This window comes from Thunnus maccoyii, chromosome 20 (genome assembly GCF_910596095.1).
Source record: "Thunnus maccoyii chromosome 20, fThuMac1.1, whole genome shotgun sequence".
NCBI classification, from domain to species: domain Eukaryota; kingdom Metazoa; phylum Chordata; class Actinopteri; order Scombriformes; family Scombridae; genus Thunnus; species Thunnus maccoyii.
In genome coordinates this window covers 21,806,724-21,818,642 of record NC_056552.1, presented here as the reverse complement: position 1 = coordinate 21,818,642, position 11,919 = coordinate 21,806,724, and the positions used below count along the sequence as shown (strand labels likewise).

Here is an 11,919-nt window from a genome sequence, read left to right as displayed (position 1 = left end):
TGCGAACCACATCCGCCTATATGAGGACATTCATTGGCTAAAGCATAAAACCAGCTTCATTGTATCAATCAGAAATGTACAAAGTGACAATCAAGCGTGGAAGGCAACCCCATCTGACAGTACATGCAGACCAAATGGATGAGAATCTTTTCACAAAGGCATGAAACCCAGAACTATATTCTTAAACAATTTATTATAACAGATCCACAATCGCAAAGCTCAAGCTCCCAAATGACATGACAGTTTGGTTTCATCTGTTGACTTCACCTCTTGTAATAACAACCTGTCAAAACGATTTTCTGTACAGTGCTCTAGCGACCTCTCGTGGATCCGACCTAAAAAACAAACCAAAAAAAAAGAAAAGGGAAAAAAAACAAACCAAAAAACAAAACAGTGCACCAGATTGTGAACGACTCCTCCATTGTGCCGAGTTTGGTCAAGGGCATGTCTGTGTGTACAGATTTGCTATTGATGATATCTACATTCTAACCAAAAGGAGTGAGAGGGAAACGATCATTGTGGTCTTTACAAATGTAGAATATATTCAGATTTATTCCTCGCCAGCCATAGATGTACTACTTCATATGTAATACCCTCTAGTCACGGCCATCATGCAGCAGAACCAAAACAAACAGTGAGATTATTCACACATATGTTTGGAACAAATAAGTCCAGTTTTTATTATTGTGTTTTCTGTTAATGTAGCAGTGGCGCTCCAACCTGAACATTGATAAATAAAACACTGACAAAATTGTAATCTTTTTTCCTTTTCTGTAAGGATCGTTTGTTATCCCTAAGACACTGTGAAGAAAGAATAACCAAATTTATCATCATTCCACACAATTAGATTTTCCTTGACCAATGTCCTTATGCAATAGAATGTTTGTTTTCCTCTTTTAAAAAAATCCAACTCATCCTGGGAAGAACGTGTTGGGCTGGCTGCAGCGTTCTCTCCCTGTCCAAGGCCCCTCAGGAATAACTTGATGTTTTGCTACCAACATCATCCTCCTGCGATCCCATACTCTGAAAAAAATAAAGCGTCACATGTTAAGAATGTGTTACAACTGGTCGCAAACTGGTTCCTTCTGCACTTCCATAAACAATGCCTGATTGTTATCTCTTGGAACTAATCAGAGGCCCGTTCCAGGAAGCAGGTTTACAATTTAATTATATGGATACATTTGCTGAGAAAACCCAGAACTGACCCTTTTACTTTAGTCAATGTTCCAGATTTTATTTCAGAAAATGTATCATTATCAATAAACTTAATAATCCTGGTTTTTGGAACAACCCCCTGAAAGACAAGATAACGACTAATTCCATTTTTTAATTATTATGTATTAAATTCTACCATCATTCATCATTCAACCAAATAGAAATGTAAATGTATATGATATAAATCTTGCACTGATGCACAAGATACACCATGTCATGCATAAGAGAAAAAACCCATGCATATGTAAAAAAATAAACAAAAATATTGTCTCACCTTCTGCACAAATTGTGGGTTTACTGTGATTTCTTGATCCATAGACTTTAGTTTCTCATCCAGCTCTATACATTTCAACATCTGAAAGAAAAAAATAAGTGACATAATTCAGTTAGATGCAATTAATACCCAAAAATACTCCAGGGATTCACTGTAAGAGTTTAAGAGGAGTTCATGCAAAAGTGAGAATCTTCACCTCTTGGTCAATTTTGTGGAGCATTGCTGGGTTGTTGTATTTTTCGGGGTTGTCGTGGAAGCAGACCATACCATCCTTTTGGTTAATGCTAGCGTAGATCTCACCATCTTCAATCTACGCGGAGGCACATGGAAGGGTGAGGAAAAATATCCAACATAACATTTCCAGTACTGACTGATAGTTAACTTTTAGAAAGCTTCAAAGTAAAATAAAGGTTTTAAAACTTTTAATTCTACCTGGAATCCACTACATTAAAGATTAATAAACAAAACAAAAAGAAAAAGCTGAATCAAAGATATCTCTTTAAACTACTGAAGCTGGATATAAAGTGTTCAGTAATTAATCCTGTTGTTTCTTCAAACACCAGTGATTGAAGAAAAATAAAAAACACCTTCAATATCACAATATCTCTTTACTTTTCAGGGTTGAAAGAATGTTTTCTATCAGTATTAATGAAAGATGCATACAGTGCTGTGAAGCTTTAGTCCTTCTGGACGGACTCACCATGTGTAAGACGTATTTCTCTGCTTCCTGGGGGCCTGACAGCTGCACTCGACTCGCCATGTCTTGCAAAGACAGCGTCAGGAAGGTCTGAGGGCACGCGAGACAGAAACAAATATGAGGAAAGATATTAGAAGGAAAGATTTACCGACCCTGCGATGTAACATTGTAACAACATCTAAACCATAGTGGAAAGGTTTGCAGGATCTTTGCATTTGGTTGCGAGAAATTCACAATGTTCAACTCACAAGTAACCTTTATATAACAATTTCAAGTTTATAACAACAAGTTTGAGTTTATTGTCATTCCTCTCCTTACAGGTTTTGCAAAAAGCAGGAATGAAATATAGTGCCTCCAGGGCCATAGTGCAATACATATAAACAGGAAATTAAAACAAAGTAATAAAAACAAGCATAGGACAATAGAACATAAAAACGCTCAATTAGAACAAAGCAATAAAAAAAAAAAAAACAGTATACAACAATAGGAGCAGCAAACTGAGAAACTACACTTAAGATTAAAGTGTAGAAACATCAAAGTGTCCAAATGCTAGAGTGCTGAGGTGCTTATGTAAGTCTACGCCCCCCCCCCTCCCGACATTTTCATCTTTTGTTATTGGATGGCGCACCATATAGAGACAGACAGGGATTGAGGTGAGACACAGGTGTACAAATGCAAAAAAAAACCCCACAGTTATATGTTATGCATTTCAACTTATTTGGTTGTCAGGACACTCCATTTCTTACTCCGATCATTCATCAAGGTTAAAGACTTTGATGGGGGGGGGGTCATAACAAATTCCAGTCCCTGTCGACAACTTGAGCCAAGCATGACGGATGTGACAACAGAGATTACTTTAGGATAATCTTGAGAAAGCATCAAGATAACTACGGACTATATTTCAGGGATGACTTGGGTGCTTTCAGAAGGAAAGAAAAGCATTAGTAATCTAAATATTATGACCTGAAAACACAAATAAAAGCTATTCAATGATGTTAAGAAATACTAATACATGTCCCCTGTCATATCTTAATATAGACAACACAGTGATTAATGACCCAGCTGAAGCCAAAGACAGCAGGCTCTTGTTTCGTTTCTGTTTTGCTCGACTTTCAAAGCATGAGTAACAGCTGGTTTTCAGATGCCAACATCAGTATTCACACACCCATGAAGCCATGTGTTTTGAGGATGTTTCCTGTCTTTGTCACTTCAAATGAGCTGCACAAAAGTTGTGTTGGAGGCGGACTGAAACACATTTTTAGTCATTCAGCGAAGAGTTTAAAAAAAGGTATTGACAGTTCAGATCTCATATGAGGAGGCGAGGGCCGGAATATTTTTACTCATACTTTCTTGTGAGGGCATCTGGTCTGTGTTAGACTTAAAAATACAAGAGTACACGCTCGCATAAACAGGTAGGCATACCCACCTTTGTTAGCCTCTGGATGTTCTTCTTGTAGAGGGAAGAGAGGCACTGTTTGACCAGGCCTGTGTTGTTGTCTCGTGTGAAGGTCTCGCTGTGTTTGTTGACCACGTTGCGCAGTTCGGCCGGGTTGTTGGTGGTGTAAACCTGAGCTAACTCGTGGTATGCGTTGCTCAGGGGCTGAGGATAGCCATAACAGGGAAAGAAGAGAAAGACAGAAAACATTTATATTAATAAATAACCAGTCACTGAAGTCTGCTCGTTTCCTTGACCCCAAGTCTAGACAGTAAGTGTGTCAGACGTGTTTTTCATGCGCATGTCAGACACAACAGATACGCTCTCGTTGTAATCTATGCAGCTGTTTGCACCGGGTCTGTGCACACTAGTGTCTCAGCTGCGTCAAACAGGCTCTGAGCGCTTCCAACACGTGGGTGACCTATGCTCAACACTGCACCTGAAACCACTAGTATAGACACAGAGACGGAGCACTTGCTGCTGCTGCTCACGCTATGCTTGCTGTCTAGACACGGCGTCAGAGCTAAATGGAAATTGGCTGATGAGCGGACACTCAATAAGCTGTACAGCCAAGACAATTGGCCACAGTAGAACTTTGCTCGGCCATCATCTGTCAACAGCCAGTCAAATATCTGCATTTCTTTGCTTCTCTTTCGATTTCGCTTCAATAGTTCTGCCTAGTAAGTGCAAATTGGAGAAGCTGGTAACAGCCAGTCTAAGCTGCTTAAAGCTAGTTGACTAAGCACTTTGGACTCTGTAATAACAATGATTGATTAACTCCAACATAATCAACAAATGAATAGATCATGAAAGTAAAAAAAAAAAAGGTAGCTGCAACCCTATTTGGCTGTTTACATAAAATCTAGACACATAATAAAAAGGGCTACTCAGGTTGTCACAACACTTTGGGTGCTTGAGGGTCTGCACAATGTACCTTTTGTGTGTTTGTATACATGCTACATTTATTCATGTCTTGCAGTATTTAAGCATGTAAACAAGGTATTTGATTGCTTGGATTGCTACGATTTCATTTCTAAACAAAACAGTATGAAAAATGACACAGCCAGCCGCCACAGATAAGTAATTTACTTCTAATAGAGGTAATAAGGAGATGAACCAAATATTCAGTATTGAATGCCGGCATGTTTTGAAGACATAAAAACATATACATTATGCTGTGAGAGTTTGGGTTTCAGCTCTACCACAAGTGGAGACTGAGTGAGATGTTTTCTGTTTACATATTTTGCACTGGTATTTGGTTTTTCTATTACTCTTAAACCAAAAGAACAAACACTATTAATTCTGCCAATACAAATGTATCCTTACCTTGATGAACCTCCCTACTATTTGTGAGGTGTATTTGGGCAGCTGCTGCACTTTGCCGTGGAGAATGAGTGAGACCAGGATGTATTTCTTATAGGCTTCCAACATGATGTGGCTCACTGCCATGGCTGGAGTGGTTATTGCCTGATGACATATGGATCATCCACAAAGACGCCACAGACAAAATGACAATTTCATTTTCATTCAGGGCACACACACAAAAAAATGATGGTAACACCAGAAAAAATTTCAAGTAAATTTGCTTTGGTATGACATCACAAGCATGTAAGTCAGTACAGAAGTGTCAATAAAGCAAAGGAACGTACCTGTTCATAAAAATACAGTGCTCTTTCGAAGTTTTTGAGGCCTGTGTAGATCATGCCACCATAGTAGTAGTAACATAAAAAGTGCTTTGCGTCGTAGGCTCCGTTCTCCTTACAGATGTCCATCATGTCCAGCTCCAAGAAGGGTAGGGCGGGCTTGAAACACTTTGCTAACAAGCACAGCTGTAGGGGGAGCAGACAGGGAATGAGGATGACTGACAGGGTTACACTGGTAATCTGTCCAGTGTTACTGGAAAGGATGAAGTCAAACAATTGTGCTGAAACCAAGTCATTGAATTATTTATCACAACCCTTAAACAGCATAGTCAACAATTGTGCTTTTGGGAGCAGGAGATACAGTTACATTGACCACATTTTTTGGGGATTACGCTCACAGTGACTCACCTGACACAGGTCTGCATGAACTGAGGTAAGTTGGTTTGTGTTCATCTGCATTTTGTCTATTGCCTGTTTTAGGACAACGACACCCCTCAATGGCTGTTGAGGACAAAAAAAAAAAAAGAGGGTACATATCACTTATTCAGCTGCAGCTCGCTGCTGCATGAGATATCCAAACCCAGTGAAAACGGTCGCGGCATGTACCACGCTTTAAAATGCATTAAAATATTTAGATGAAGAAGGAAAAGGAAAACATGCTACACTTGGGGACTGAAACTCAGTGCTGTTATGTGATGGGATGACTGATTTGGGCCTCATGGACAGTAATGAAAAACAAGATTAAAAGTTTTACTATGGCTGCAGCTGACAATTATTTTCATTATGGATGAATCTGCAGATTACTTTCTTGATTATTCATTTTATCTGTAAAATGTCAGAAAACAGTGAAAAATGCGTGTTATGATTTCTTAGAGCTCAGCGTGATGCCTTCAAATGTCTTTGTTGCATTTGTTCTGTCTGATCAACAGTCAAAAAATCCAAAGACATTCAGTTTAATATCATGCGTGGCACATAAATCCTCTCACTTGAAAGGCCGCAACCACAAGATGTTTGGCATTTTTCCTTAAAAAATGACTAAAACAATCATTTGATTACCACAATAGTTGCATCACTAAGTTTTACTATGGCCAAGGGAAACTGCTTATGCAGCAATATGCATAAAACATTTAAAAATACTTTCACCCACACACCAGCTACGTTGTCAAGACACTGCACATCATGGGCACGTTGACAAGGACACTTTACAGTAATGAGTACATCACGGAAATCACAAAAACATAAGGAAATACAAAGGAAACCAACACAAACACACTTATTCAGGTGTTTATTCTGTTCTCTCTATCAGGAAACAGGTCATATGATCAACACAGGGGGCTAGGCTTTGTCAAGTGCTGTATGTTGACAGGGACACATGTCAGCACCTGCACATACTGTACATGGAAAGGGCTTACGAGTGAACATCATAGAGATCAACAGTTGATGGGATAAAAGAGTCCATGTCCCTGGAGCTTTTGATGCTGGTAGCCTGTCTACATCCTAACAAACTGTTAGCCATTAATCGACCTTGTCTACACACAATGATCCACTATGCAGATCCAAAAAGAAACTCTGTTATGATCTCTGGTTGATCATTTCACTCCCACCTAAGTCAGAATTACAGTTAACAGTCTTACCTGTTTCCGCTCTACAAGGGCGTTTGTCAACTGGTGGCAGAGACCAGCAACTGTGAGAGGAAACACAAAGAAGTGAAAGTGTTAAATGAAAATGGATCATTGATTGGTTGTATGGTTTAGTGGTTAGTCAGTGTCACGCACTGGTGGTACACAGGAAACACCTACACATGAGTGCTGTCATGTCTCACAAAAATATTGCTGCACGGAATCAATCACTATATTTAAAAATTTTTCCTCAAGCTCAGAAGAGCCGACATTTAAAATGCATTTTTAATCATTTATCTACAGTAAGAAAATTGCAGAAATGGAAGGTATTTTTATTTTATCAGCAGGTACTATTGATACAATATACCTGAGCCTTAAAACCTACATTACAAATGCCATACCATTGAACAAGAGAATGTGCTCTTTGCCAGCAAACACTGGAAAAAGTAGTCAGACATGCGGCCACAACTGAGTAAAGCATCAAGCTGACAAATGTGCACATTTTAGCAGAGCAGCGTAGAGAATACGATGTTCTCAACACAACAGGTAGAAAATAGATCAGCCCCTTTTTCAATGATCAGAGTTAATCAGTAAGAAAAAAAACTGTTCCTCTTCCCACAGAAAAATTGTGAAACAATCAGCAGGTTGCACAGATGCTTCCTAAATACCTGTGAGTGAGAGGTTTGGTAAGTCAGGACTTACAAGTGTCTGTTGCATATCTAATGTGCTCCCCATTGCAGGTACTGATGAAGAGCTGAACTTGGGAGAAGAGCGTCTCAAAGTCAGGGATGTTTGGCATGGAGAACTTCACAAATCTGGAATAAAAGAGTGAGAGGTTAGCAAAAACTTTGCAGTGAGACAAAGAGACATTGATGCAGGTCTACACACTCAACTGGTAGTGATAACATTTTGGGATGTGGAATGTAAATGAATACACACCATTGGAAGGTTATTTTCAGCTAATTTCCATATGAATGGCATACACAGTTTTTCAACGTGAAAAAAACAACAACAAAGAGGTCTTTGGCAATTTATTAACACAGAACAATGTTTGGGATGCAGAGGTGAACTAAGAACTTTTGATGTGGTCACTTTCATATTCAATGCAGCATGGGCACTTGATTTACTAATAAAATGAAATACTCCTTTCTTTGCTAAAATGTTAGGCTGCATCATGCCTGCATTCTTAGTTATACATGCAACAGGCAGCCTTTGGTTGCAGGAGTTTCTCAACATTCTTCAGCTTGCTAACTTTGCCGGTTAACATTTGACTGCAGACTACTCTGAAAGTAAGGACGCAACAAACTTGCAATATTCATACATCTGCACTGGAAGATATTATTTGCAGTATGGGTAGTGCACTTCTTGCAGCGTGGAGAGGAGTAAGGTTAGCCATCAGTCCAGAGCAGCAGCAGCAGGAGTCACTGCAACATCACCAGCTGATCAGTTAGTATGTTGTGCTAACATTATTAGCTAGTGGTCTGTTAGCTGAAAGAAATACTTTGTAAACCAGGTTAACTAAAAGTAATAACACACTTGTGTCCACATGACGCGTACTGTCTCTGCACCACATCCTCTGCACTAAATAAAGCACTTGTACTATTTTTATCTGGCCACTCAATACTCACTGACTGTAGAGTTGCACAATATTGTGTTGACTGAAGTAGTGTGTTAGTCAGGTTAGATAAAAGGTACATTAATGTAATTGCTCTGAGGTCAATTCTTAATGTAAACATTAATATTTTAATAATGCACCTGGTTAGAGTATTCCTTCTACAATTTACCGCATTAGATCTCTGAAATCTTTCATATCCAAGCAGAATTGTTATTGTAACTGAAATTTCCCTAACTGATATGATATCGAATCGAATCGAAAATTGGATCTAATTGGGACCTTTTGAACCTGAATGGCATGGATTTGGGAAATCAGTGGGGATACCCATCCCTACTAGAGACCATGAAAGAGTTCTTGACCACCTTTGCAGCGATGACGGCAAACCTGGATGAAATTAGGGTGGAAGCGTGTACTTACAGCACAGCCAGCACGCCCAGGGAATGCTCCTGGATGTCCAAGGCCCCCAGCACCGTGTCCAGGTGGGACAGATTTTTGGCCAGCAGCTCCCCACTTTTGTTGATCAACTCACACAGCTGAGTCATCTGGCCTGGGGGGGCGGGGGCAAGGTGGACAGCAGAAAAACAGAGACAAATTAAACCACTTCGTACCTTTTTGCATGCCCGTTTAGATCTTTGGCGAATAGACACCATTATATCAAAATGTCCATTTACAAACAGCCATTTACATGAAAATATTAGATGCCAATTAAATTTTAGAATCACTATTTTTATGCAGGCCTGCTGCTTGTTCCTTTAATTAGATTGTTATACTGGGGTTCAATGTCATAAAGTTACAAGCACACAACACAGGCTTATTAGATGCTGTGACTCATGCACAAAGATGTGATTTCACTAGTTACAAAAACAAGAAATGTTATTACAACAGTCAGCCTTTCCTGGCCATTGTTAATAATGGATTTAACTTAGGAGAAGAGGGAGATACTTCTTTTAAGTGTGCTTAGGGATTTCCTTCAGGATTGAAGTGGTTAAATTAATGATTAAATAGCTATTTTCTTGCCAACGACGGCCAAGAGGCTTTTCTTTACAACTGTAGAAAACAAGCTGATGTATAAAACTGTTTATAGGCGTCGTGCTGTGGCTGAGTATTTCAATAGAAATCGGCCGGTCAAGTGTCCTGTCAAGGCCTTGCAACAGAGGTAATACAAGAGAGATTGACAGATGACTCTAAACCAATAATATTCGCTAATTCCGTTCGCTAGCCAATCATGTGGGGCCAGGGCGGGACTACCGGTAGACAGTCCCCAGAAATTATTTTCTAGATCAAAAACAAAAAGTATGATTTTGACATTTTGTTTGATGAGCTACGCAGTCCGCGGTTATCCTTGACGTCCCTGTGCACTAACACATCTTCTGGTGATACTTTACAGAACTCTCGTCGCCTGAGAAAGTGATTTTTGCGGTGTGTTTACATGATAAGGCAAAAAGAGGGCTCTGACCAGTTTGGCTGCCTAGCTATCGGCAAGGCATTGGATAGCACATACTAGCTAACTAGCTAGTACTTCCCATTTGAATGAGTTTAGCAACCCTACCTTGAGCGGAGAGCTGCCGCACATTGTTCACAAATTGCTCCAAGGCTGAAGCCATTATTTCCTGGGTCCAAAGTGGAGGTAATTTGCACTGTTTTTCATTCAAACGTCAGAAACAACTCCGTCCGGACTAAGACAGGGGGCCACACAGCCGCCACTGAGGAGAAGCTATCGCGAGATCCTAAGAACAGAGCAGACTGCAACGAGATTTACAATCCGACCGAAGAATTCTTAAAGGGCCACCCACATCCATGCGTCAGACAAGCGATTTACTAACAGTACTTGTAACGTAGCTGTCTCCGTTTGCATAAAAGTGTTTTTAGTTTATGAAATTGCAACGTATTTTGCTTATCCATATGTGTCAAAGGGGCTACAGTAGTCCATTTCAGACCGTAGTACCAGCTCTCCCTTTAAGGAGGAATAAATACAGGATCTGACGTACAGTTTACCGGGTTTTCAACAAAGATGTTATAAAATGTAAGAGCTCCACTAATTTTAAACTTCATGTGACCCATTTTCACACACTGTCACTTTCATGTGCTTAAACCAACAATACAACTACTGTAAAGTACCTTGTTGTCTGTGACCATCATTGATTATTGACTTTTTTTTGCAGACGAAATACATTGTATACTCAAACTGTTATTTTGAGAGCTGAAAAATCATGTACATTTCAATTTTACTATTTATTTCTCCAAACCATTTATCCTGTTAAGGGTTCAAACTCAGCACTGTCTTGCTTTTATGCAACAATGCCACTGTACTGCTTTTGCAATTTGCTATCCATCTATTTTGAAGATAATTGTAGAGAAATGTAATATGTTTATAAAATATACTGTATTTAATTTAAAATAAGTAGATAATAAGCATTACAGCATACTCACTCTTTGGTAGCTTGGGACGGTAGCCATTCATTCTCATTTTTGGTATGCTTTTACCATCATATGTCTAGTTTCCACAGGTAAAGTTTTAACTGTTATTGTAATGGCAAATGTCTAAAACACACAGATTTATCCCTCCGAGTCCTTTTTTTCATGAGCAAAAATGGTGGTGAGAAAAAAAAAACACAAACTCAAATGTAGGAAACATTTAGGAAAAATTTATTTTGTCACAACATTTTCAATCGACTTGCTTTTTATCTACTGCTGATGGATCCTGGAAAGATGCAGAATATCACGCTGTTGCCTCAAGTGAAAACGTGTGAGTACCAATCATTGAGTATTAATATCAATCATATATTCAGTGACTCATTCCATCAACCCAATCAATAGCTTTTAGAGATGAATTTATACATTCAGAATGGCCAATGTCACCACTTTACAGAAATAGTCTAATATGTGAAAAAATAATGAAAATGCACCACCAATGGGCCTGTACTTAATTCACATGTGTCAAATTTTGCCGTCTCACATTTTTAAACTAATTATGCTTGAAACTTTATGGTAACAGACATAATTTGAACAATAATAATAAAGTGTGGATATGTTTCTTCACAATATTGTTTAACTCTTACATACTGTCCAGGTCACATTTGACCCATTTTGACATTTGAAAGCAATAAAAACGCCCTAAATTACATTCTTTAAGCCTGAAATTTTATGACTCTTCCTAAAGTGATCCAGAATATACAAAAATGGAAATATTTCAAAATTATTTATTTACATTTACATTTTTGCACATTCACATTCATGGTTTTAATGGTTATAATGAAACCTACCATTCAGATGTTGTTGCATCCTTCGCTTTCAATAAATTAATAGAAATAATTATGGCTGTCGTGTTCTCTTCTTTTAGATAACATGAGATCATAATACAATGTGAGTGTGAATGTGAAACATGAATGAAGGACCAATGATCTATTTATTAATGACTGAT

General features: G+C 38.7%; 1 protein-coding gene across 1 annotated transcript; it reads right to left on the bottom strand.

Moving 5' to 3' along the window:
* Positions 1 to 174: 174 nt before the first annotated feature.
* cops3 (COP9 signalosome subunit 3) lies at positions 175 to 10,424 on the bottom strand. Its single transcript, XM_042396832.1, has 12 exons — positions 10,048 to 10,424; positions 8,916 to 9,045; positions 7,586 to 7,698; positions 6,899 to 6,948; positions 5,673 to 5,765; positions 5,271 to 5,450; positions 4,948 to 5,088; positions 3,613 to 3,786; positions 2,190 to 2,276; positions 1,686 to 1,799; positions 1,490 to 1,570; positions 175 to 1,023 (listed from the first exon to the last, which is right to left on the bottom strand). The coding sequence occupies exons 1-12, from the start codon at positions 10,100 to 10,102 to the stop codon at positions 970 to 972; spliced, it is 1,272 nt and encodes a 423-aa protein (XP_042252766.1). The 5' UTR covers positions 10,103 to 10,424; the 3' UTR covers positions 175 to 969.
* Between the last annotated feature and the right edge of the window lie 1,495 nt (positions 10,425 to 11,919).